The 27,817-nt window shown below is 41.1% G+C and overlaps 2 protein-coding genes across 11 annotated transcripts; both read right to left on the bottom strand.

Annotated features, from left to right (window-relative positions):
* Nucleotides 1-3,421: 3,421 nt before the first annotated feature.
* On the bottom strand, nt 3,422-14,506 carry LOC139356339 (putative inactive fatty acyl-CoA reductase 2-like protein). Of its 7 annotated transcripts, none has more exons than XR_011608040.1 (6): nt 12,632-14,506; nt 12,178-12,330; nt 11,815-11,882; nt 7,535-7,736; nt 5,792-5,966; nt 3,422-3,659 (listed from the first exon to the last, which is right to left on the bottom strand). XR_011608040.1 is itself a non-coding variant. In XM_071070120.1 (6 exons), the coding sequence occupies exons 4-6, from the start codon at nt 11,870-11,872 to the stop codon at nt 3,482-3,484; spliced, it is 411 nt and encodes a 136-aa protein (XP_070926221.1). In that variant the 5' UTR covers nt 11,873-11,882; nt 12,171-12,330; nt 12,632-12,756; nt 12,885-14,487; the 3' UTR covers nt 3,425-3,481. The 7 variants fall into 7 exon arrangements, 5 of the variants coding, with proteins under 5 accessions (XP_070926221.1, XP_070926220.1, XP_070926223.1 ...); XR_011608039.1 differs by having other exon boundaries at nt 12,171-12,330; nt 12,632-14,505; XM_071070120.1 differs by lacking the exon at nt 7,535-7,736 and having other exon boundaries at nt 3,425-3,659; nt 12,171-12,330; nt 12,632-12,756; nt 12,885-14,487.
* Nucleotides 14,507-16,309: 1,803 nt separating this feature from the next.
* Nucleotides 16,310-27,733, bottom strand: LOC139356338 (fatty acyl-CoA reductase 2-like). Of its 4 annotated transcripts, none has more exons than XM_071070115.1 (6): nt 26,612-27,733; nt 26,020-26,221; nt 25,195-25,319; nt 23,600-23,679; nt 17,879-18,048; nt 16,310-16,640 (listed from the first exon to the last, which is right to left on the bottom strand). In XM_071070115.1, exons 2-6 carry the CDS (start codon nt 26,020-26,022, stop codon nt 16,572-16,574), a joined length of 447 nt encoding a protein of 148 aa, XP_070926216.1. In that variant the 5' UTR covers nt 26,023-26,221; nt 26,612-27,733; the 3' UTR covers nt 16,310-16,571. The 4 variants fall into 4 exon arrangements, with proteins under 4 accessions (XP_070926216.1, XP_070926219.1, XP_070926218.1 ...); XM_071070118.1 differs by lacking the exon at nt 26,612-27,733 and adding an exon at nt 24,713-24,856 and having other exon boundaries at nt 25,191-25,319; nt 26,020-26,602; XM_071070117.1 differs by lacking the exon at nt 26,612-27,733 and adding an exon at nt 24,713-24,856 and having other exon boundaries at nt 26,020-26,602.
* Nucleotides 27,734-27,817: the final 84 nt, after the last annotated feature.

The raw sequence follows: 27,817 nt of genomic DNA, 5'->3' as shown, positions 1-27,817 counted from the left end.
CATATACACCATGGAATACTATGCAACCATCAAAAAGGATGAGTTTGTGTCCTTTGTAGGGACATGGATGCAGCTGGAAACCATCATTCTCAGCAAACTATTGCAAGAACAGAAAACCAAATACTGCATGTTCTCACTCATAGGTGGGAATTGAATAATGAGATCACTTGGACACAGGAAGGGTAGCATCACACACCAGGTCCTATTGTTGGGAGGCGGGAGGGGGGAGGGATAGCATTAGGAGATATACCTAATGTAAATGATGAATTAATGGGTGCAGCACACCAACATGGCACATGTATACATATGTAACAAACCTGCACATTGTGCACATGTACCCTAGAACTTAAAGTATAATAATTAAAAAAAAAAAAGGATGAGTTCCTGTCCTTTGTAGGGACATGGATGCAGCTGGCAACCATCATTCTCAGCAAACTATCGCAAGAGCAGAAAACCAAATACCACATGTTCTCACTCATAGGTGGGAATTGAACAATGAGATCACTTGGACACAGGAAGGGGACCATCACACACTGGGTCCTATTGTGGGGAGGGGGTAGGGGATAGGGATAGCTTTAGGAGATATACCTAATGTAAATGACGAGTTAATGTGTGCAGCACACCAACATGGCACATGTGTACACATGTAAGAAACCTGCACATTGTGCACGTGTACCCTAGAACTTAAAGTATAATAAATATATATATATATAAAATTAGGTTTAGAGAGAAAAAAGCTTATTAACTATTAATTAAATCATATAAGTAAATGCATTCAAATCCTCTATTCATAATTATTATTATTTAATTGATCTGAGAAAAAATTGACTAGTATATGAAAATCACTAAATTTTTTTTGTTATTTTCTTACAGTTCTAATAGTTTTTGCTTTATATATTTTCAATCTGTATTAGACCATCATATTCTTATTGGGAAAGATGTCTTTTCTCAATGATTCATTTTAATTGTATCAGATTCCTATGATCTTAATAAATATTTTTCACTCAAAAAACAATCACAAGATTATGCAGATGAATCTTCATATTCATTCCGTCAATGAAATATAATACTAGTTTCAATGTCTTTTTTCCAAAAGCCTAATTTTCAAGTGAAAGCTTTAGATCTTTGAAAGTAATAGAATTAAAGATAAAGATGGAAAAATAAATAATTCATTTCAGCAGTTTTCTGAGAAATACCACATTTTCCAAAATACATATATTTTATAAGAAATGGTTTCTCTTGAGGCTATTAGAATATCAATCTTCTACAATAGGCCAATTTTCAAAGGACTAGGCCTACCTTCACTTAATCAGTCTCATGAAGCAAAACTTGAATTAAGATATTCCATTTAATTTAGTCTACATATTTATCAAGCAAAGAAACTAGCAAACAAATACTCTTTCTTGGCCGGGCGCGGTGGCTCAAGCCTGTAATCCCAGCACTTTGGGAGGCCGAGACGGGCGGATCACGAGGTCGGGAGATCGAGACCATCCTGGCGAACACGGTGAAACCCCGTCTCTACTAAAAAAATACAAAAAACTAGCCGGGTGAGGTGGCAGGCGCCTGTAGTCCCAGCTACTTGGGAGGCTGAGGCAGGAGAATGGCGGGAACCCGGGAGGCGGAGCTTGCAGTGAGCTGAGATCCGGCCACTGCACTCCAGCCTGGGAGACAGAGCGAGACTCCGTCTCAAAAAAAACAAAACAAAACAAAACAAAACAAAACAAAACAAATACTCTTTCTTGCCGAAGTTCTTGGGATTTCCACGGTGCTTAATGTGTATTTTTTTCAATTGTGAGATCAAACAACACACATCTTGAGCCATTGTATATGTTACCTGGGTAAAAAAACTAAATTAATCTTTTCAAATATCTAATGGAATCCCAGGCATAGTGATTTATTAAAATATTAAATTAAATTTTAAGAGAAAATTAATCACTAATAATGAAATGAGTTGATTTTCTAAGAAAAGTAAGTATGTAATTAAGGAATCATTAGCAGACTCAAAACCATTACAACATTTAAAAGCAATCAACATTACAATTCTTAGGGTGTGTTTTAAATTCTTCATAAACATATACATTCATTAATTATTCACTTGCCATGATCAACAATGAAAGATGAGTTAGAAAAACCAGAGGCTTTAATTCAAAAATGACAATCTTTGGTACTGCAGCAAGGAAATAACTAGCTGGTGAAATTAATGACTCCATCTGGCTTTATCTCGGCAATGTTCTGATATACATGCAATGAACAACTTCACATTGTTTGATGTTGTTAATTCTTTACAGCCATCTCTATGGCTGGTCATAATACATAAGGTCAATCCGAAATGATCATATTATGAAACATAAATCACTTCACATGCCTTATCTGGAAAAAGGGCTTGTACTTACTTGCACCATCTCAAGTTCCAAGAGCCAAAAATATATACATGCTCATGAAGGAGAATTTCCTTTCTGATTTTAGAACAGTCTGAAAATGGGGTGAAAAAATGAAAAAGAAGGGGGAGCTTACAAATAACAAAAATGTATATCCCAAATGAAAATTATAATTTCTATGGAACGAGTAGCAGTAACAATAGTAGACAAAAGATAGAATGTAGATGTTAAGAAGATGTCTACAAGGGAAGCACAAGACTCCAAAGGCTCTTGCTACTAAAACATAGACTCAAGGTTTACCATCTGTAATATTCTGCTGCCAAGTACATCTATGCCACTAGTACTGTCTAAAATGAGGATATATATTAAGAAATCACCAAAAAGGACTGCATAGCAGAAACTTTTCTGATATCAAGGGATCAACCTAACTACAATTATATACAGGTGCCAATTTCCTCTGGAGTAAACTAGCACACTGGGCCTCATGTACCAGTTAGATAATCCAAACCAGCCCTTATTGCATAACTTATCTAAAATATTGGACTCTACATTTTGGCTCTGCAGAACTGAGAGAAGAAATGTATAAATAGGATAGTGATATTGCCTTTGTCTATGGGAATTCTTGAGTCTAATAAAAAAAAGTCTGGGAAAAATCTAACTCCATGATTACACTTGGACACATAGGTGATTAATATGAATGAAGTAACAACCATAAATACAATCATAACCACAAGAACAACAGTAATTCAAATTTTTTCACTTCACAGATGTTCTTAGAATGCTTTATTGGTATCTTGCAGGTGCTGTCCCCAAGCCTCAGGTGTCATTGCATAATCTCAGTTGATGCAAAGGCAAACACCACACTCTCCTCTGTTCAATGTCTGCCATCCCTGTCTTTTTGGCCTCTGACTCTTCCCTACACTACTATCTGTGCACTTGAGATCTTCACTGAAATAGCTGGGCTCTGTATTTATTGATAAGAATATCTCCTTTCTCTTAGACTAGGCATGACCAAAAGGTTAATCTGGGTTCAAAGATCAATGACAATGACCACTCAGTTTTCATTCAAGATCAATTTTATTTATTGTACAAACAAACATGGGTTACATTCCAGACAAACAGATATAAGTGAGTAGACTTATGCCCTGGTGCCTCCTTGGCTCTTCACAGGATGCAAAACAAATCCTGCCAGCAGGAAGTGGCAGTTTGCAGAGGTGGCAGGTGGCAGAGGTGGCTGGTTGTTCTTTGAGCTGGCTTGGACTTGTCTGGCATGCACAGGCCCTGGCACAGCAAAACATTCAGGGAATAAGAGTGTTGCACAAAAGATTTTACCAACTTTGTCACATTAAGCAGCATTCAAGGATTTGCTGACCACCACTTAAGCAAATTGTGTGTTATGCTATAGCAGTGAACTTACTTGTTCTATTTCTAAACAAAACATTGGGTTCACACACAGGCCTGGACAAAGCTTCCCACTTCTGGACTATTTACTGATCTTCTTATTCTCAAAGAAAGCAAGATGAATGATGCGTCATACCATGGCTATGGCGTATGACTCTTCTAGACCTGGATAGTTAGTGTCCCAATATTTAACTGATTTTGAGGGGGACTGAAAATATGCCATCAGTTCTTCCTTCTATCATCCCCATCGCTACCATACACATAATGACATAATCATGTCACAGTATGTCCTCAGAATCACTATTTCTAGCTGAGTGTATACTAAGGCTTTATATCTAGGTCAGTCCATTGTACCTGTGTCTCCTCTACACCCTCCTTCACCATGCCTACCTTGAGGAATTCAGCAAGTGATCATTCACACAAGTTAAGGATTTTAGCTTTCTCTGCCATAAAGATTATTGCTAAAATACATACCATACAACAAACCAACCCATTTCCCACAAATCTTATTGTCTGACTTCTCGCAGAATACATAATGACTTTTATTGTGTCTCTTCCTTCCGTGTTTCTCTTTCCTAACTGAACTTTGTTCTTTATCCAGGCCTTCTTCCAATCCTGACACATTTTAAAACCTTTAGCATTTCTGCCTATAATATTCGGGTGTTCTTCTTTTCCTATCTTTACTTAATAAATCCCACACAAATATTTTCCCCATAATCACAATGTTTTATTTTCCCTTTGCTCAAGAACTGAGTTATGAGCTCCAAATGAGGTCTGAAAAAATTTGGATAAACTCTACATTGGCTAAGTTTTAGTCATTTGCACTGCTAATAAAGATGACAATTCAACATGCTGAAGACAACTTCCTCCCTCATAAAGGGGCTAACAGAGAGGGCAATACTGTTCATGCTTCTGATTCTTGATCACAAGAATTGCTTTAGGCAATTACAATAATGTCTCCTCTGACACATATTATTATTCAAGTGAGACAGAGAAAGAATATGTCCTATGTCACACAGCCAGGTGGTGACAGCTGACGTAGCATCAGCATACTGTGTTCCCTCTATTTTCTTCATTCATCTCTAGGTGGCAGTAAATTTGGTCCTGAATACTGACTTTGACACTCTGCTTTCTCCACATCCTTCCTGTCACTTCCTTTGAGACTACTTCAGATTCTTCCCTTAGCTTCTATTTCTCCATTTGTAAAATTGGGTTGATGAGGATATCTTCCTTCAGTAGCTTTGACAATAAAAATGGGATCATCACGCATCCTCCTTAGCCCCATGAGTAAGCTCCCAGTAAGTGAGGTTGCCATCATTATTGTATATTTAAGGTGATCTACCCATTTGAAAAACCCTAGTCACAGAGCCTCAGTTGCTTTTCTTTTTGGGTGAATGATCACTTGCTGAATTCATCAAGCAAGCTCTTTAACATTTACCTTCCTTTATTATGCTGGAGCATTTCTAATGTAGGAGGCTTTTGTGGCTTCTCACTATGACTGCTTTGTTTGTTCAAAACTTATACAGGCTGAGTATCCTTTATCTGAAATGCTTGGGTCAGAAGTGTTTTGAGTTTCAACTGTTTTCAGATTTTGGAATATTTGCTTATATGTAATGAGATATCTTGGGAATGGGACCCACGTCTAAACACAAAATTCATTTACGTTTCATACACACTTAGCCATATATATATAACCTGAAGGTAATCTTTAAACAATATTTTAAATACTTTTATGCATGAAACTAAGTTTTGAATGTGTTTTGACTGTGACCCATCACATGAGGTAAGATGTGTGGAATTTTCCACTTGTGGCATCATGTCAGCACTCAGAACATTTTGGATTTTGGAGAATTTCAGATTTTGGATTCTCAGAGTAGGTGTGTTCAATTTGTATATATGGGTCAGATTCAGTTGTCTCCTTTAATTCTTGGCTGAAGGAAGCACTAAAGACTTTGGGGCCTCAATCTCCCATATGCAGTGACACTCTCAAAGCCATTGACTCAGCTTCTCACCTGAGTTTCCTTCCAGTAAGCCATAGATAGAAGTCATAGATGATGGCAGGGGCCTGGTGGCTGATGGCATTCCAGTACTGGGTTGTGAAGTTGCTGGTGGTGAAATCAGCATATGGCCTCCTAAAAGCTCTCTCAAATGGAATTGGAATTTCAAAGGTTGGCAAGACCTGGAATCCTGGGGAAAAAAAGAGAGAGAGTGCTAGAGAATAGGAGGATATAAACCATCATAGTGGAAGGTATTTGTAATGGGTCACAGCAATAAAGACAAAGGATTTGCTGTGTAGAGTCAAGAATCAATTTCTGAGAACAATATAAACATTTTTATGCTAAGCAAGTGGTTATCTGCAAAATGAAACAATGTGAATGGGTTAAGAATTGGATCCTCTATTTGAAACATCTACTCTAAAACAAATTCCTGGGGAAACGCACGTAGTCAATATAAGGGGGTACTGTTCAGAAAAAACATAAATCTGCATTTAATTCTAAGGTTATCTAGTCTATTCTGAAAGCCCCAAGGCAGAGGCTAGAAACTTTATTTCCCTGGCTGGACCATTACTTTCAGAACCATTTAGAAAGTTTCTTAACATTTTATTTCAATCTTTATTAAAAGTTTAACTAAAAAATTCTAAAGGCAATATTTTCTTGTGTTAGTTTACTTTCAATATTTCTCTGGGAATATGGCAGACTCAGTTGTCCACTCTGCTATCCAGGGTTTTATTCATAATAGTGTCTTTTTATAGAGTAAGCTTAATTAAGAACTTTTTACATACATTTGTGAATTCAGTAGTTCTTTCAAAAAGATACTCATTTGAATTCAATTTTATTTAAGGTATGTAGGTTTTTGCAAACCATATGCCTAAGCTCATTATTCAATTATGATGTCAGTTATTACAGTAATATCATTATTGCCCTACTTTAAAAATGCCAGCTAAAAATCTATCTGAAAAATATAGCTCCTCTTCAGAGAAGATTCTCAAGAATCATCTGGTCCATAGGGATTTATACTTTAAAAAGATGGTGGTAAATTAAAAAGTTATGTACAGGTTGATAGCATAAGAGATTCTGATCTCCACACTGACATTCTGATCTATATATCCATATACTTGTTCAATGTTTCCAACTGGAGGTGTAATAGACATTCACATTTAACAGCTCTAAAGTGGGCCTCCTGATACACCCACTACTAATGACCCCCTTCCCAATGCGTACACAAACTTGCTGTTTCACCAATCTTCTACCTCTGACCAAATGGTAATTCAATTTGTTTAGTAGTTCAGCCAAAAACTTTGGGGTTATCCTTGATTCTTCTCTTTAACAACCCACACACAATTGAACAAAATCTATCAGCTCTCTGTTTGAAAAATACCCAGAATCATAATTTCCACCTGCTATCTCTCTGATCAAAACCACTACTGTAGCCTGGAATGTTGCAATACTGTCCGAAGTGGTCTCTGCCACTACCCCTGTATCCTCAGTCAGACCTCCATGTAGCCGCCAGAGTGATTCTTCTAAAATGTAACTCAGAGTATATTACAGGAACTTCTCCATTCAGAGCCCTTCAATGGAATCTCTTCTCATTTAGAGGCAAAGCCATAGTCTGCAAGGCCTTGCACTCTCTGCATCCTCTCTCTCTGCCCACCACTCTGACTTCATCTCTTACCGCTCTCCCTCTCAGTGCTTCTGCTGCGGCCATACTGGCCTCCTTGCTGTCCTTGAATATGATTAAAGAACTTTAGCACTTACTGTTTCTTCAACTTGGAATATTTCATCCACATGTCCTTCTGATTTGCCCTCTCATTTATTTCAGGTCTCTACTAAGAAGACACCTTATCGGAGAGACTTTCTTTGGCCATCACATATCAAATAGCAGCCTTCCCACAACACTATTTACTTCTTTAATCTCCTTTATTTTTCTGCACTCAACCATATCTGATGTATATTTCTCCTAAGATTTAAATACCAGAACGAAATTTTGTGTGCATTGTTTGAACTTATACAGTACCTTAAAGAGTGGCTGACTCAGTGACTAATAAACAGTTTTTGACTAAATGAACGAATAAATATCTCAGCAACATACAATTACTTTCCTTTTCCTAAATCTATGTCAATCCTTCCTTTAGTCATTTCAAATATATTTATTTAGCATTTAACACTTGCCAGGCACTGTGGTAGATGCTGAGGTAAAAAAAATTACATATGACATATTCCTTGTCTTTAAAGAATTGGCAATCTGGTGGGAGATGTGGACAATTCATGATTACAATACTTTGCCTGAGTATTCTGCTAGAGGCCAGGACAGTAAGCTCTGGAGGAATACAAAAGAAGCATCTAGCTCTGTCTGGGTGCCAGGAAGGGGAGGGGTGGGGCTGGGTTAGGAAGGCTTTCTGAGAAAGCTGTCCATATGGGGATCGCAGGCGTTTACTAAAATGTTCACTGTTCTAACCACTGTATGAAGCACTTTATCTCCCTACATTCTCCGAAGAGCTCCCTAGAATAGAATAATTATTATTCTCATTCACAGATAAAAAAATTGATATACAGGGAGAAACTGAGAGACTTTTTCAAACTGATACAACTAATAAGCAGTGGAGTCTACTGAATGGTGGGACGCATCCCAGCATATAACAGCTATGTGAGCACGGATTTCTGTTTAGTGATACATCCTCAGCACCAAGAATAATGACTATTTAATGAATACAGGAGTGAGTGAATGAGCTAGGATTTGAATCCAAGTCTATCAGATCCCAAAGCCCAAGACTTTTAACCATGAAGCTACCGTCTTTCTGATGTGACGGACAAGTAGAAACTCATGCACATGTAGAAAATGTAATTTGGCAATTGAAAACTGCACTCTACATCCTCATAGGTCAAAGAAGAAATTCAAATGAAAACTGTTTAAGGATTAGAGAATAATGATAACATAAACATTATACAATAAAATGTGTGGGATACAGCCAAAGTGGCATTTGAGGGAAATACAAGCCATGAATGCATGTATTAGACAAGCCGAATATTTGTGGGCTATATTTCTAAGTTAAAGAGAAGAAAAACATAATCAAAGAAAACAGGAGGAAGGGGAAAAAAGAGATAAGGCAATACATCTATGCAACAGAAAACACAGCAGCGTAATAAAGAGTCAATAGGCTGGGCTCAGTGGCTCATGCCTGTAATCCCAGCACTTTTGGAGACCGAGGTGGGTGGATCACCTGAGGTCGGGAGTTCGAGACCAGCCTGACTAACATGGAGAAACCCCATCTCTACTAAAAACACAAAATTAGCCAGGCGTGGTGGCACATGTCTGTAATCCCAGCTACTCTACTCAGGAGGTTGAGGCAGGCGAACTGCTTGAACCCAGGAGGCAAGGTTGTGGTGAGCCAAGATCATGCCATTGTACTCCAACCTGGGCAACAAGAGCGAGACTCCATCAAAAAAGAAAAGAAAGAGAAGAAAAGAGAAGAGAAGAGAAGAGAAGAGAAGAGAAGAGAAGAGAAGAGAAGAGAAGTCAATAAAGCCAGAAGAAGTTGGTCCTTTGAATAAAAGAAATAAAGTAGACCCTTTAGAGACTAGCTAAGAAAAGATAAGATACACAAATATTATGAATTAAAACAGAAGCATAATTACAGATACAGTTTAGGACAAAAATATTAATATAATATGAAAACAATGTAAATACATTTTAAAACAGATAAAATCTTAGAAAAAGAGACAAATATAACTAAAACTGATTCCAGCAGAAAATGAAGCCTGCAAAATTCTTTAACTATTAAAGACACTGAAGCAATAAAAAATGTTCTTACCAAAAATTATAAATCCAGATAATTTAAAGGTGCTTTTCCCAAGTTTTGGAGAAACAGATTACTCCACTATTACACTTTCACTCCACTAAGCATTTTCAGAGAATAGAAAAAACAAGGGAACTATATGATTAGCAAATTGAATTAAACAAAATATAAAAAAAGATAACACGGCATGACCAAGTTGGGTTTATCCTAAAAATGGCAGGAGAGTTTAATATTTGAAGTCTTCTGCTTAAAATTAGCAGCAAGACAACAATATGCACTATTGCCATTTGTATTCACCATTATAGTAGAAGTTCAACAAGAAGGCTGGGCGTGGTGGCTCATGCCTGTAATCCCAGCACTTTGAGAGGCCAAGGCAGGCAGATCATGAGATCAGGAGATTGAGACCATCCTGGCTAACACGGTGAAACCCTGTCTCTACTAAAAATACAAAAAATTAGCCAGGTGTGGTGGCAGACGCCTGTAGTCCCAGCTACTCAGGAGGCTGAGGCAGGAGAATGGCGTGAATGAACCCAGGAGGCAGAGCTTGCATTGAGCTGAGATGGTGCCATCAACAAGAAAAATAAAGACCTAAGGCTTGAAAAAATTGGGATAATACTGGTATTTTTGCAGATTAAGTAACTGTCTACATAGGAAATCAAGAGGAAATTTTATACAATTTCTAGCAATAAGTTTAGCAAGATAGCTGAATATAAGGTCAATATACAAAAATCAATTGCATTTGACATCATCCACAAACAATTAAAAAATATATTTTTACAAAAGATATTTAAATTAGTAAAAAAAAAAAAAAAAAAAAAAAAACCATCAATTACCTAGGCCCTAGGTATAAATCTGATAAAAGATGCTTAAGACCTATATGCAGGAGATTAAAAACTCTTCTTAAGGGACACTAAAGGAGACAATTCTATGGAGAGATAGCCCATGTTCACCCACCCAGCTATCACTCCTTGTAATATCACCTGAGACTATATATGCTCAACCTCCTGTTAACATGGCTACTGCTCCTAGTAGGAAGCATTTTTATCCCTCCTAAGAGTCCCCGATAGGAAACACAAATGAGTTTAATTTGAATGTAACATCAAATTAATTAGTAATAGCTTCCAGAAATGCTGTGTTAGAAGGGAATCCAGAACAGAGCCTTGGCACAGGGATAACCAATGTCATATCAGCCTACAATGTTTGCTATAGGTGTGAGAAAGGTAGAGGAAACATGCATGCCAGGTATTTTTCATTCCTGGGAAAGCATTTTTCAATTCAAAGCCACAATATATAAATGAGCCACAGTGTCCAGCTGTCCTGCAATAGAACTCTCAGTGTGGTACCATGGCTTCCCATTGGAATATGAAGAGCCAGTGTCATCTATGTAACAGGGACAGAAGGGATGTGTTCGCAGGTACTAAGAAATCCTACAGAATAGCAAAATTCCCTATTTTTATCTTCTACCATCATTAGATGTTTAAGTTGTACTCAAATTGATTTCCATGGTTTTTGTACATTGAACAGATTAAATCCCTTACCTTCGGACAAATTAATCATTTATATAGTACAGGGTTTCTCAAAGAGCATTTCCCCAAGTATCAAGAATCATCTAGATGCTTATTAAAAATATAGTTTCCTCAGCATCACCCAAGACCTTGGTCCCAGGGTCTAAGGAATCTGGATGTTGTTTTATTCTCCCATAGTGATTCCTATTCACTTTTACAAATCACTAGTAGAGTAGTTAATGCACACCCAAGAGAGGCAAGTTGCATAAATTAATGGTCAGTATTACAGACGCAATCAGGAAGGAATAAGATCACTCGACTTTTCTAAATCCCATTGGTCACTGATCATGTCACATTCTCAGTGATGTATCAAGAAGGGAAGGGGTGTGTACAGGACCCACTGCCCCAGCAGGGAGGAGTATTTCAGCATTTTATCACTGAGATTCTTTATAACTGCCAACTTTTGCTTTATTTCATCACTGTTTTTTAAAATCTTTATAACCAATGGACCCCCTATTGCTTACAATCATGTATGTGTCCCCAATGACTCCTTTCCTTGGTAACCACAGTACCTTCTAGTTAATTACCACAGATTTACAATTTCTCATTATTTTGTCTCTTTATTTACTTTCTGTCTTTCTCCCCATGTAGGCTCTAAGCTCCATGACACACTTTGTCTATTTTTTCTCTGTGTCAGACACCAGTAATTATGCAGATACATGGCTAAAGTACTTACCCATTTTGCCCCAATTGCAGGGATTGAGGTTACCAGATGTACAGTGGTAGACTAACATTGACTTAGGTCTGGAAAATGAAATAAAAATTAAATAAATACAACAGAATGGAAAACTAATGAAAGAAAAATAAGGGAGACAGAGTTGTTTCCATAATTCATCTGATTAAGGCAACCTATGCAAGAAGGCTTCTGTATTTTTTTCTTTCTTTGGGTTAATAAGCAAACTGGAAGAAGACTAGCAAAAGGCTGTGTGTGGGGGGGTGCGTGTGTGTGGGAAAGACATGTGTTAAATAGGAGTGACATATTATGAAGCACATATGTGTGAGTTCACATAAGAAAAATTTAATTCTGTTTACCACTTACTAACGCAGCCAAATGTATGAACAACCTGTTTTTCTTTTTTTCCTTTGTACCAGGAAACTTCCTCACACATAGCGATTGAACACTTTTGGCATTAACCAGAGTTCAACTAAAAAAAAATATTCTCTCATTTCATCCAGTTCTATCTCCTTTGCCCTAAAAAAGAAAGCTGAATGTTAAACTACCAATAGAAAGAAAAGCCTTTTGGTTATCAAGAATTTTATGGTTAAGTGATTTAAATGTTTTATTACTTTGTGAGTAGCCAAGTACTAAACTGTATTTTGAAAACAACTCAACATATATATGATGGCATATTAGGAACTCTATAAAATATTGAAATGAACACCCTCTCACATTTGGGGTCTTATACAATGAAATGCCTATATTTGGAAAATGTGCCTAATAGATGAACCCTCCCTCTCATGAAATCTTTGAAAGCCCACTTGAGCATCCACACCTGTGAGCTGCAGCACACCATCCTCCAGCTAGCGGGAGATTGATGGCTGTATCAACCGGAATTGGAATTTAGTCTGCCACAGCCATTGGAGTAGTTTTTATGGCCAGAAGAAACCCTTTCCCAGCCTGCACAGGAAAAAGAACATAAAATGTGAAACCAGGTCTTAAGTAACAGCTGGGGCTAAAGTATGTATCATCAAACTGATTATACTAGTGCAATAAGTGAAGACAGCTAACATCGATCCATCGCTTACCAGGTTCCTACACTAAGTCTGACTTCGTCAGCCTATCCTAGCTTCTCAGCCAAGGTCACCTTCAGCATTTTCTTGAACTACTAGTGTTCCTCACGTTCCTTTAGGGAATAAAATTCCTCATATTTGTGAGAGGTTAATAAACTTAGTTAATTACCAAACACCAAGAATACACCTTCACATTTTAAAAATTAATTAATAAGACACGTTAAGAATTAAGGTTACACAAATTTCCCATTAATGTTTACCATTTCCTTGATGATTTTGTTTTCTGCTAGGGTTTATTAACCCACAAGCAATAGTAGGCACTAAAAGTTTAAGAAATTTTATTTGAAAAAAAATTAATTGGTGAAATTCCACAATTAATAAGACAAAAACTTTTTTGGCTTAGAAAAATGGTCTTATCATTTACTTTTTATTCAGAATCTCAGTTCACCTCACAGATCACTAATGTTATATAGATACAGGAGTTGGGAATTATTTACATTAATAATTTGTTGAGTTTATGAAGTTGATTCTTTCTGCTTTGCATGTTTCCCACTTTGATTTGAAATGATTAACACTTTCTTACCTTACTCAATTCTCTTTTCTTATAACTAGCTCCCCTTCTTTTGGACGTAAGAAACCAATTTAGAACATTTTTAAAAATGTAAATAAATATGCATCTTTGCATATAATGAAAACCGCTTTGGGATCGTGTTAAAATAATGATGTTCTAAGTCACCAAACATTCACCCCAACTGAACTTTTTTAGGAGAAAGAGTTGAAGGCAGGTGGGAAACAGAAAGAAAGGGGCTGCTGGAAAAATCTGAAGTTCGAAGGAAGGTCTTTGTCACTATCATAATTCATTGTTTTATATTTGTATTTTAATTCATGTTGAATCTAGCTCTGGGAGGAAGAGAGACAGAGTCTGAAGCGCAGTTCGAATCCCTAATAAGATTTAAACTCATTTAGATCACTGATTTCCTACTCACTGTACAAAAAAGTAAAGTGGTGCTTAGGCCCTAAATGCCTCAGTGTGAGCTGTGAACCCCACAGCTCTACCGGATCCATCTGGACTTCAGGGAGATGCGCACTGAGGGCTGTTTACCTAGAGGAGCCACGTTTCTCCTTGTAAGACATTATTGAAAAGGCGTTGCTGGCACATGTGTACCCATGTAACAAACCTGCACGTTGTACACATGTACCCTAGAACTTATAGTAATAATAATAAAAGAAAAGGCCTTGCCTATATTCACTGGTGTTTGTATTTGAAAAATTTGCTCCAATATTGGTAGTTCTCTTTCTTGTATTCATTAAGAATTTTTGATGTATACCTGCTTTCCATACACACACGTAAACTCGTATGTGTTTTATAATAACGAATAATCTTTGAAGATATTATTTTTACTGCATCCTCAATTCACTGCACTAATTCACGCAATTATAAACTGCAGAAAGGAGGAAATACCCCCATCTTGCGATAAACAAAGCAAAATCCTTGGCAGAACCATGCCCCCCTGCCCGCGCCCCGACCAGCCCACCCGGGCAGCCACTCACCGGTATGCGTCATCCTAGCTCCCGGCCATGTGGCCAAGTGAATCCATCCTGCCGTCCGTCTCCACTTTCGCCAGCCCCTACCGTGAGCACCGCCTGCAGGAGGGCTGACCCCGCACGAGGGGCACCCACTACTACCTCAACACGTGGCGTGCGGGACTTCATTCGGTCCAAAGGGCTGGACGGCCTGGGGCCGAGGACACCCCGAAGCCCCCGCGACCCCGCCGTCTGCGTCCTGCTACCCAAACACTGCACGCAGCTGCCCTATGGCACCCCCGTGAATGGCCTGGTGTGGGTCCCAGCCGCTGCGACCGGAGCTGGACCCGCCGCGGATGGCCCGCCGGTTTCTTTTCTTTTTTGATGGAACCTTGCTCTGTCGCCCAGGCTGGAGTGCAGTGGCGTGATCTCCGCTCACTGCAAGCTCCGCCTCCTGGGTTCACGCCATTCGCCTGCCTCAGCCTCCCAAGTAGCTGGGACTACAGGCGCCCACCACCTCGACCGGCTAGTGTGTGTGTGTGTGTGTGTGTGTGTGTGTGTGTGTGTGTGTGTGTGTGTGTTTACGGTGTGTGTGTGTGTTTGTGTTTTTACGGTGTGTGTGCGGTTTTTTTTTTTTTTTTTACGGTTTCACCGCGTTAGCCAGGATGGTCTCGATCTCCCGACCCCGTGATCCGCCCGCCTCGGCCTCCCAAAGTGCTAGGATTACAGGCCTGAGCCACCGCGCCCGGCCTGCTAAACCGCTTTCTACTGGCGCTGCCGAGCCGCCTGGTCAAGGCCCGGCCCCCTGAAGCGGACAGCGGCGGCCAGGGCGGCGCACCCGGGTTCACCCATGGACCTCGCGGCCTCAAACACGAGGGCGCCCCGGGCCGGCGGCTTCATGCATGCGAAGTCCCGGGTCCCCCCCTGCCGCCCCCGACACCCGCCCCTCAGCCCCTACTGGCCCGCGCCCCTCCTGCCCGCTGCCCTTCCGTGGCGCTGGCTTAGGACACCCAACCCAGCCTTTATGAGGCGCCCCCCAGCTCCCAGCTCCCCAACCCCCACCCCCGCCCATTTTCGGTAGCTTTGGCGCCGCAGCCACAGCCCTGGGCCTAGGCCTGGCACCCCCAGTCGCCCGCGGTCTCCTCGTGGTGGCGCCGGCGTCCCGGCTGGAGCTGCTGGAGGCCAAGTCCAAGAGTGGCGGCCGCTCCTGGCCTGGGAAAGGCACCACCATGTGTGCCTGTGCGGCTAGGGCAAGCCCCACAGCAAGAGATCTCACCCAAAGGCACATCCGCGCAGCACACAAGTGACAAGCCGAACCACTGCCACTGGGATGGATGCAGCGGGAAGCTGCTCACTCAGACAAGCTATGGCTCTGCCACCCCAAGTACAGGGGCCACTGGCCATTTCAGGGCCACTGGTGCCACCGCGCCTTCTCGCACTCCGCCCACCTTGCCCTGTACAGGAAGCGGCACATGCAGCCCAGATGCCCCCGCCCACCTGCGCAAGGCCCCCTCCCAAACTGTGACCGGTATTTATTGCACCCAGAGAAGCGGGCAGGGCACAGTGTGGCTACAGAGGGTCTGAAGACGACGCCACCGCCCCAGCCCCCATCTGTGACTGAAGGCCAGGTGGGAAAAGACCACTATTCGCCTTGACGAGTTCTGTTTCTCAAAATGGTGCAATAATTAAGTGGCATCTTCCCTCCCACCCCACCAGGTCATAAGGCTTGATGTCCTATGAGAAATAAGGGCCTTAATTGGTACTGTCTGCGACATTTTTTATAATATTGTACAAAACTGTGACAAATATTGCATTACTGTATATAGAGCGGCAGGTGGGCATTTTTTGGGCTACTTGCTTCATTTTTATAAGACTTTTGCTGGTTTTAAGTTTAAAAAAGTTTTTTTTTTTTAAAAAAAAAAAGAAAAAAGAAAAATCCTTAATTCTCAAAGACTTTTCAAAATAGAACTCTTAAATAGTAATTGATAGCGGTTTACCTGTTTTCCTGATAAAAAATTCTAAAAGAATAAAAATAATTTCATCCTGCCTTCATATTATAACCAGAATAGTTGAAATAATATGCTTCAATTGATAGTAAAGTAGCATTTACGTTTTTGGATCAATGAAGCTAAGCCAGCACTAAGAATTCTGTTACTATTCCTCCACTACATTTCAGAGTTATTTCTTCATCCCTATACATACCGCAATAATGAGTCGGCTAGGTCCATTTAGATTATCAACCCAACCCTAAAAGAAAGAAGATTTCCATTGGTTACACATTTTAGAAAATTGTTGTTATCTTGGAACATCTGCAGTCTAATCTCAATAAATTTCAAACAAGGGCACTGAGACACCAGCTAATAGAACTATCTAATTCAGTATTATTAAGATCCCAAAGATCAATGGCAAAGCATTGGCTATTTTGTGCACTTTGTCCAATAATTAAAATTTGGCCAGGATTGTTGTTCATAGCAGGAGCCATGAATGGTTTTGCAGCGTTTTGTGACATCTTAAGGGCTACGGTGGACCTTGTCCTTATACCATGATCTGCTAAGCAATTCGCCAACCATACTTCTCCACCTCAGTCCTGATTTTAGCCTCCTTAGGAGAACATTGAAAACATGATTGGTAATAATGTGTGTTGACTTGCTTAAAGATGTTACAGGAAAGATTATGCTTAAGAGTAGTTAGAGGGAAATGTCTTTTTGAGTTTGTTTCCTAAGCCCCAAGCCATTCAGCTGACCTTATTATGTCTCTTTACCTTACAGTATAAAAGTTGAAATGTGTATAATGGGAGACAAGAGATATGGGAGGAGAAGATGAAGGGACTAATATTAATTGAGCCTTTTCAGTAGGGACCCGCCTTTTACTAGAGTCTGAGCACTCCTCTCCTCATACATTGTCTCATTAAACCAACTCTCCAAAGTAGTATCTGTCCTGTTTTATGGAAAGAACAACTCAAAAATGTCGCATTGCCAGTAAGTGGTGGAGCTGGAATTTATCTGCCCCCAAAGCTTCACAGACCTGCTTTGAAGAAGACAGTATAATTCAAAATACTTTCAGAAGGACACAGCAGTATACTGAGGTTAAAAAAAATTACTATTCCCAAACTGAGATCCTTCTGTGAGCTTTGTAACTCTTGTTTACCCTGGCAGTTAGTTGCAATACTATCAAGTTGGCCATCAAGAACATTCTGGTCTGTTTAAGCTATAGTGGGAAAGCCAAGATATAAAAACATCACCCATGGGAATTTTGAGACTAGAGTAGTTAGAAGCTAATTTAAGATCTCTAAGATAGTCAGGGTAACTGCGAGAAAGAGCCTCATGATCCCAAAGTGGGATTTTGCCCTAGTATAATGCGTTCATATTTGATTGGTTGCATTTAGCTATAAATCCTGAGGAGAAGAAGAAAGACATCAGAAAATAATTGGGCTAGAAAAACCTTAGTTTGAAAGCAAAACACAGAATCCAGGTAAGTGGGCTTACTGGGAAAGGCTTATGCCACGTTGCTCCCACAATGGAGGGCCTTATGATGGCGATGGTTAGGCTCCTGCTCTCCTGCTGCACCACCATTTCTCCCAAGGCCTTGGTGTAGGTGTAAGTATTGGGCCAATCTCCGATCCGCTTGGGTGTGATCTCGTCAATAACAGCGTTGTCTGCACATAAAAGGTAGAGTAAAATGAATTCTAGCAACATGTGTTAGACAATAGACCAAAAGGAAAATGTGAGACACAGTCAAACAAAACTTCCACCCTTTAGCCATGGTTCTGGAATTCAGAACAGTCACATGATACCAAGTTTGAGTGCATACCTGCTTAAAGCATACATGAGCTCTTTTCACTGCTAAGCCCTATCTTATCAGTCAAATCCTGTGCCCTCCCATCCAGACAGGTAGGTAGATAGATGGATAGAATCAATAGCAATGCCACTTTATTACTACTACTAGTGTAGGGCTATTAGTACTACTTTATTAGTACTACTTTAGTGCTACTTTTACTTTACCAATACTGATTATTCTGTAGTAGTACTAATTTGAGGTAATTACATACAACCTCTTTACTTCCTCTCCAACAAGCTCATAAGTACATTCATTGCACACATTTTTGAGTCCCAGTCATTCTCCCAGTAGTGTGCTGGATGCTGTGTTCAGGGAGTTTGAGCCTCTCATCCAAGGTGTTTCAGTGGCAGCCCTGTTCAGTGTTGTCCCATAGAAACCCAGTGCAGTGATCCTGAAGACTTTAGCTTTACATTTTAAAAATTTCATTCAAGGCAAATCAAATCAAAGTGACTACTTTTGGCAGACTGACGATCTGTTTTACCAATACTATGTAATGCATTTTGAAGGTCTGTTTAGAGCCTGTGATAATAACTTGGTAATTATTTCCAGAGATTTTCAACGAATTCTGAAGTCTGTCAAGTGGGGTGATTATAGCACTCTGAAACAGCTTCAAAATCATGAATATTGAATACTCCTACTTTCAAGATGACATGTATCATGAATAACTGAGTTACCATAGCATCAGCCTAATCTTTCTTAAAAATATGTCAGAACCAGCCGGGCACAGTGGCTCACACCTGTAATCCCAGCACTTTGGGAGGCCACGGCGGGCAGATCATGAGGTCGGGAGATTGAGACCATTCTAGCCAACGTGGTGAAACCCCGTCTCTACTAAAAATACAAAAATTAGCTGGGCATGGTGGTGTGTGCCCATAATCCCAGCTATTCAGGAGGCTGAGGCAGGAGAATCACTTGAACCAGGGAGCAGAGGTTGCAGTGAGCTGAGATTGTGCCACTGCACTCCAGCCTGGTGACAAAGCAAGACTCCATCTCAAAAAAAAAAAGTCAGAACCATTTGATTGATAACCCCAAAATCTATCTACAACTCTCTAAGAGAGCAAAAAAATTAGTCAATTAAATATGTAACATTTATTCTAGCTCAGATCTATGTGGTTAAATTATTAATATAACATAGCTTTTTAAAAATTAAGCTGTTGGAATATGCTAGTGTGATTTTGCTGATCAATGTGGTACATTTATTTCTATTTTATACAACAGAACATAACTATACTATTTCGATTGTAGAAAATCTTCAGTGTTACCACCTTGCTGACATGACAAATTTTTGAACAACTAACATGTTCATGAGGTTAAGACTTATTCAGAATCACAACTCTCAGTATTAATCCTCATTTGATCCTGGGGGAGAACTTGGGCATTGACCATTATGTTTCCATTTTTCTTGCTTTGCTTCTGAGTGTTGAGTGTGTTCTGGATACTCAAATGCCTTTTCATTTAAATTGAATAGAGAAAGATTGAGAGGTTCTAGAATTAAAAACAACTTAAACTACACAGAAATATCAAGGATATTTTAATTATATGGTCACCTAGCAGCTGGGAAAGAGTGTAGGATGCTGCAGACACCTCTCCATCTTCACAATAATCCTACCTCATTCCATTTCTGGGTCAACAGTGGATTGACTGACCTAAGACTATTTTCCCTCAACTGCAAAAATAGAGAGTTTATAAAAACCAGGTCTTGAGGGAATACAGCTTCATTTCACTACAGCTGTAAAGAAAAAATTCCTAGAAAACATCAGAGCCCAACAATGTGCTGGGATTGTATGTCACATGGCTAGTATCGGTTGCTATCATTAATGTTGGGGTACATGGAAAGGATAATACTTGCAGGAATGGGAGCCTCATAAAGCTTAGTGAGTTTGCTTGTATTAGAAAATGTTGGGTTTTTTTTTGTTGTTGTTGTTGTTTGTTGTTTGTTGTTTGTTGTTGTTGCTGTTTTGAAACGAGGCCTCACTCTTGTCACCCAGGCTGGAGTGCAGTGGTGAAATCTCATCTCACTGCAATCTCCACTTCCCAGGTTCAAGCAATTCTCCTGCCTCAGCCTCCTGAGTAGCTGGGATTACAGGCGCCCACCAGCACACCCGGCTAATTTTTGTACTTTTAGTAGAGATGGGGTTTCACCATGTTGGCCAGGCTAGTCTCGAACTCCTGACCTTAGGTAAGCTGCCCGCCTTGGCCTCCCAAAGTGCTGGGATTACAGGCATGAAAAAAATTTGGTTTTATAGATTTCTAACAATGCACATGGAAGAAATTTTAATATTCTATAGATGGCTTACCTCTGCTACTCTTAGCTACACCTGTATTCCACTGTTTTATCTTATTCTAATTCTACTTGTGAAAATGGCAATAATTATATTCGTTGTAAATTTTCAGGCTATTATGAGGGTAAACAGAAATATTCACAACTGCATTTAAGCTCTTTGATAAAACAAAATGAGCCAATAAACCTAAGGCGTTCCCATTTTTAAATAAAACAACCGGAGAGCATCATATGTCTGCATAGGTAATAGTTGGTTTTAAAATGTCATTTCTGGCCACATGTAGTAGCTCAAACCTGTAATCCCAGCAGTTTGAGAGGCCAAGGAAGGAGGATCGCTTGAGTCCAAGAGTTTGAGACCAGCCTGGGCAACATAATAAGACCCAGTCTCTACAAAAAAAGTTTTAAAGATTAGTTGGGCATGGTGGTGTGCACCTGTAGTCCCAGCTACTCAGGAGGCTGAGGCAGGAGGATTGCTTGAGCCTGGGAGTTGAAGGCTGCAGGGAGCTATAATTGCGTCACCATACTCCAGCCTGGGTGACAGAGTGAGACCCTGTCTCAAAATGAATGAGTGAATGAATGAATGAATGAATGAAACAAATAAAAATAAAGTATCATTTGTAATACAGCCAAAGAGATCATCTGCTAGCTCATTGAGCCACTTCCAAGGTTCAGACAGGAGATTAGTGTAAACATGCACATGCACTGGTTGGGCAATGCCCTTCTCAGGACTTTCACTCAACTCAGGGTTGCTGCTGTTATTCTCAATTTATTTTAAACACAGTAAATAAGTTAGTATGGATAAAAAACACTATGTAAACCAAAATACATGTCTGAAATTAATCTAAATGTTCTTCAGTACACTCAGGAAGATATTTTGACCCATGGATCTCAAATGCTAAACTTGAATTGCTTCAGAAGAAGCACAAAGTCATTGAAAATTTCAGAAAGCAATATGTGTATATCTACATGTGTACACACATAGACACATACACAGTTTCTTCTAAAGATGACTCTCAATTTTGGTTTCAAACTTATTGAATCAACATGATGATATCATTAATAGTTACATTATTTATGCATTTATGGATTGAAATACCAAGAAGCATACGTACTTCCCCTCCCCCATGTTCCAATTTTCTTATGCAACAAGTTGGCAAGCCTAGACGTTCATCAGGAAATCTGTTAGAGAGTAAGTACTGGACACACTGTCTTATGATAACATTTGCTCTCTTTCTCCAGTCGGGATTATATAATTCACTTGACTGTTGTAGTTATCAAGTTGCATTTGCTTATGTGTCTGTCTCCCCATTGGACAGTGAATCCAGGAGAGTAGGGATTATGATTTTTATCTCTGTGTCTAATCATTTTTCTGCCCCCAGGAGCCAGCTGCCTTATTCAGTAAACGGATGCTCTTCGACACTGTAATCTTGATTGGTCAATTTCTGTACTATATAAGGTTTTGGGAAGCAGAGATGGACAATGATGAGACAGAGTGGATGAACTCAAAAGAAGATGAGGTTGTAGGGAGAATGCAGGAAAGGAAGGAAGGGGGTATCTTTGTAGAGCAGGTAGCAAAATTGGAAGTCAAATTGTCCAGTGGCAGTGGTGATAAGTGTTGACCAACCTCAGTTTGATGAAGGTGGCGGGAAAGTCAATTTAAACTTTTCACTGGGAAGCAAGGTATTTCTGAGTCTAATGCTTATGGAGAATTGGCCTCTGTATTTCCCTCCAGACTTTTATGAAGCACCCAGCCTGGCCCAAACATAAGCCAGATGCTGAATGGCCTGCCAATGGCCTGCCTATGTGAAAATTATTCTGTTTGATTAAGAAAAATTTCATCATATTCTGGTTTGTATATTAAGCCTGCTAACATCAAAGTACACAGAATTTTCATTTTTATGTCAGCTACTTAGCTGTCATTTTGAAGCTGTGCAATTATTAAATTAAATTAAATCACAGGCTGGGCACAATGGCTCACACCTGTAATCCCAACACTTTGGCCGAGGTCAGGAGTTGGAGACCAGCCTCGCCAACATGGCGAAATCCTATCTCTACTAAAAATAAAAAATTAGTCAGGCATGGTGGCGGGCACCTGTAATCCCAGCTACTCAGGAGGCTGATGCAGGAGAATCGCTTGAACCCAGGAGGCAGAGGTTGCAGTGAGCTGAGATCATGCATTGCACTCCAGCCTGGGCAACAAGAGCAAGATCAATCTCAAACAAACAAACAAAAAGCACAAGTGCTAGCATCAGCTTTCACCATTCCCCTAGAAGAGATCAGCTTTTTTGGTGTTAACAACGTGTTCTATAGCACGAAGGCAAGACTACTGTCCACCGTCTGACCTCCTTTCATATCTCCCAGAGGGCTGTGATGAGGGCCACTGCTGCTGGCTGTGGGGGTCTCCATTCCCCTGCCTCTCACCCCTGTACCCTCAGGGCACATGAACCTTTCCTTTTTTACATGGCAGACTAGCTGTGGCTTCTGGTGGCCATGTCGCTTCAGAAGTGTGGTTTTTAGTAGGTACAGATATACTAGGATCTGTCATTCAATTAAAGCTTCTAGGAACTGAAAGACAGCAGGAGATAAAGAGAGCAGGAGAAAGAGGAAGCATGGGTATTAGAAGATAAATGATCTTCATTTCAAATGAAGACTGCTCAGTGAAAAATCTCCTTAAGGCACTATTTCCCAAACTTGCCTGTTCATGAGTGTGAATTACACAGGGACCCTGGGAAAAATCCAGGTCCCTTGGTGCCATTTTAGAACCACTAAATACATCTGCAGAGGTAAGAGTCTGGATAATCTGTGTTTTCAACATGCCCTGGAAATTCCAACAGTCAGGGAAATTGGGGAATCACTAATTTAAAAGAAGTTCGCTCCATCAACTTAAGTCATTAAGATTTGAATATATCAGGATTAGCTCTCAAAAACACATGGCTTCTTGGAGTAAAAATTTCAATAGAATTGAATTTTAAAATTATTAAACCCCATAATGCTATCCCTCCCCTAGCGCCCCACCCACTGACAGGTTCCAGTGTGTGATGTTCCCCTCCCTGTGTCCATTTGTTCTCGTTGTTCAACTCCCACTTACCAGTGAGAACATGTGGTGTTTGGTTTTCTGTTCCTGTGTTAGTTTGCTGAGAATGATGGCTTCCAGCTTCATCCATGTCCCTGCAAAGGACATGAACTCATGCTTTTGTATGGCTGCAGAGTATTCCATGGTATATATGTGCCACAGTTTCTTTACCCAGTCTATCACTGATGGGGATTTGGGTTGGTTCCAAGTCTTTGCTATTGGGAACAGTGCTGCAATAAACATACGTGCACATGTGTCTTTTAGTAGAATGATTTATAATCCTTTGGGTATATACCCAGTAATGGGATTGCTGGGTCAAATTGTATTTCTGGTTCTAGATCCTTGAGGAATCGCCACACTGTCTTGCACAACGGTTGAACTCATTCACACTCCCACCAACAGCGTGAAAGCGTTCCTATTTCTCCACATCCTAATGTAGCACCGAATGTCGATGACAGGTTGATGGGTGCAGCAAACTACCCTGTCCTGTGTATACCTATGTAACAAACCTGCACATTCTCCACATATGTCCCAGAACTTAAAAGTATAATAATAATAAAAAAGATTGAAAATTTAAAATGCTAATACAAAATTAGGCTTTAATTATTTGCAGAATACATTGTATTTTCAATGTGAAAAACAAAGGGTTATTGCATGTATTATCAATAAAGTTACATAGTTTCTCATAAAAATAACATTAAAAATGGAAAATTCTAAAAGAAAAATAATTAAATTCCTTTAGGACTATTTAAATATGTATCTGTCAATTTTAACATGAAAATTATCTTACATTTATACATCCCACATTCTAATAAGGACTCATTGACATGAATTATGATCAGTAAAGAAATACGTGTATGCGTGTCTGTATACTTATAGGTATATATCTGTTCCTGTAAAAATATCTCTTTTAGAGTCAGAAAATCTGTTTGGTCCCAGTTCTCACTAAAGATACTTAATAAACTCAATAAACTTTACTCTTAATGAGGTAAGAATGAGAACACAGGCGCCAGCAATGAGCTGGGGTTCCTCTGGCACAGGCTTCAGAGATCCTACCTTTAACATCCTCCTTTCATTCATTTGAGCCTGATAAGAGAGGAGTCTCTTGGGAGAGGAACAAGTATATACCTTGGGATCAGACAGCCCATGGTCAAAGTTGAACTCCACCACTGTTCAGCTGTGTGACTTTAGGCAAGTGACTTTCCCTCTCTGATCCTCATGATCATTTTTGGTAAAAACAGCACAGTGACAGGTCTATGAAGATTGGAGGAGCTGAAATAAAAATGTGTGTCTTAGTTTGAGTTTCCTGGAAGTAGATCCTGAGGCAAAGATTCAAGTATAAAAATTTTATCTGGGGATGACTCTAGGACAGCAATTATGCTGCCAGTTCTTCCTTAGGGTACTAATTGCAGGAAACACTAGTACAGGAGTGGAGAACTGAAACAGGAATGGAATGCAGCAGTTAAAGGGACCTTCATCAAGAAAATTTCCACTGTGGTCAGTCAGGACTCAGCCCTGCTGGGTACCTCTGAGACACAGCATAGAACATGTGTCTCAGAGTCATCCTACCCAGAGCAAGGGAGTTTGGGTATTTATCCACTCTTACCTACCAGTCACTTCTCAGGGCTTCTTCCAAGGGCATGATTCCTCCAGAATGCCCTGCCTGCACTGCAAGAATGAGACCTGGAGGGTCAACGGCAAGGGCCCTGACAGCACTTCCAGCAATGAGCACAGCCTGGGGTGGAGAATTTCAGTCCCTCAGTGACCCCAACACACACACACACACACACACACACACACACACACACACACACACACACTCCCTCTCTCTCTCTCTCTATTGCTCTCTCCCCCTCTCTCTCTCTCTCATGCACACACACATTCTTTCTCTCCCTCTTCTCTCTCACACACATTCTTTCTCTCTCTCTCTCTCTCTCTGACACACACACACACACACCACACTCCAACACCAACACAGGGTATATGTACATACACACACATGCATACATGACTGTTACCCACTCAGATCCTGGTGAATCCATGGGATAGAAGATAAGGTGGGAATCAGAGGGAAGAGCAAAATTAAGGGGAGTGAAGGTCTTGGGAACAAAATGCAAATGCAGTCAGAAAATCAAGAGGGAAGAGGAGCGGTCTGGACACCAAATGCCTGCTGGTGGTACCTGCTCTACACACACTGTCAGTCATTCCCCAAGCAGCCTCGTAGGGTAGAAGGAATTCCCCTCAACTTACAGATGGCAGAAATGTAGTTCAGAAAAGAAAACTGACTTTACTAACTGATTTTACTGCTCCTGGGCTCTGCTCCTTTTCTTGCTAGGCAATCATAGCAGAACTGACAAAAACATTTTCCCCCTTCACCACCTGGACCAGAGCCAATGAGAGGGGCTGGGGAACAGGCCATGAGGCCCTGCACCCACCATTCAATGTCTTCAGGACTGTGGTCCCTCAGGATTGTTGCACCACATGCTGGCAGCACTCCCGGTGTCTGGGTGTCTTGTGAAGTTGTACAGGATCCAGTAGAGGCCACTGGCTCTGCTGTCATACCCAGAGGCAGCCAGGCAGGCTTGTGACCCTTGGCTGCTTCAGCACCAGAGGATGAACAGCACTCATGCACTGAGGCTTTTGGGAGAATGAAAGGAGGGAAAAGAAGGGCAGAATGGAGTGATGTAGGGTCCATCCACAACATCCCTGAATGGAAGGACCCCTGTTCCCACAGTAGTCCCACACCGAGACCACCACCGGCATTCATGAATATGCCAGCCTCCATTTCTATGTCCTCGTCTGACAACTCCTTCCCATTTTCATCCTGGAGGCAAGACTCTGAATGTACTAGCTCTGAGGGCACCTGAGTGTAACCTGAGACAGTGCCTGAAGACCTTTCATCCAAGCAGGATCCCTCCCTTGCTATCTCCAGACCTGCCCCACAAGCTCCCTCCCTGGTCTCCTGGCTCTTGTTCATTCCTAGGCAGCCTTCTACAGTCATCTCTAAGATGAATCTGAATGTCACACCTTTATCCAGCATCTTCCATGGCTCCCCAGAGCCTTCCAGATGAAGTGCAAGTTCTTTCATCAGATGCTTGATCCCAAGCTCCATTCTACCTCCTGAATTAAGATCCCGGAGAAGCCCGCCTCTCTCAGCACAAGTGCCTCAATGAAGTCAGAAGCCTTGAACGTGGCCTTGGCCTTGAGGAAGTCATCAACACCCTGGCTAGTGAGGGTGCAGTACTGCTCCAGGATGATGGTGTTTGAAGTTGTGCACCAAGTCAGAGGCCCTGCAGAAGCATTGCTCCTCAGGAATGAGGTAGTACAGGAAGTCCGTGCACAGGCAGATCTGCTGCTGCCGTTACACTATGAGGGCACTGAGCTCCAAGATGGCGGCAACATATTCACTGGCATTTCTGCAGGGTGAGGCTGGGGAGAGGAAGCAGCTCCACAACACATATGAAACCCTGGAAGCCCTTCCCAGCCAAAATCTCTGGATCACACTACTTCCAGAAATGGCTGCCCTCTTAGCACACTTGTCTCTCTGTCTTCCACTCCGAGTTCCCTCCTGGCCCCACATGCCCCAGTCTGGACCAGGACTTTGAGCCCAGCAGGTGTTCAGTCCATGGTGTTGACTGCTCCCTGGGCCAGAAGAGCCCTTGGTGGCTCTGTGACTCCTCCTGTGGGACCACTACCTCTGCCTCAGGACCTCCCGATTCCCATGGGAAGAACCCAAGGCTGTGGATTGCCCCACCTGCCCAGGGATCCTCCAACCCCATAGGCCTTACTCGATGCCTTAGCCCTCCCAGAACATGACATGCTTCTCAGAAGGTGACTTATTTCCAATGCCATCTGTGGATGTTTCCTGGGGACCTCTCGCTGTTCTCCTTTATAATCTGTAGGTCAGGGCCAAGGGGAGAAACCAGCCCAACCTCAGAATAAACAAAAGGCCCACTGCCACAAATGGCAACCGCCAAACAGTCAGCAGTGCTTCTGGAAGGAAGGAGGCTTCATTCTGCACAAAACTCCTCGTTTGGCTTCTTTCTGTATCCGGGGAGGGGTAGGTACCAAGCCCAGCTTACCTGTGGTGTCTGTGCCTAGGATGTACAATGGGCCCCTGTTCCCACTGCAGGGTTGATGTTTCCTCCAGCTGGAGATCTGGGCTCCTGACACCACCTGGCCTGTTTGTCCTGCGCTGGATGAGCGTGGAAAGGCTGTACCTGGTATTTCCCT

The sequence above is a fragment of the Macaca nemestrina genome, chromosome 9 (genome assembly GCF_043159975.1).
Source record: "Macaca nemestrina isolate mMacNem1 chromosome 9, mMacNem.hap1, whole genome shotgun sequence".
Taxonomy (NCBI): domain Eukaryota; kingdom Metazoa; phylum Chordata; class Mammalia; order Primates; family Cercopithecidae; genus Macaca; species Macaca nemestrina.
This window is presented reverse-complemented; position numbering and strand designations above follow the sequence as displayed.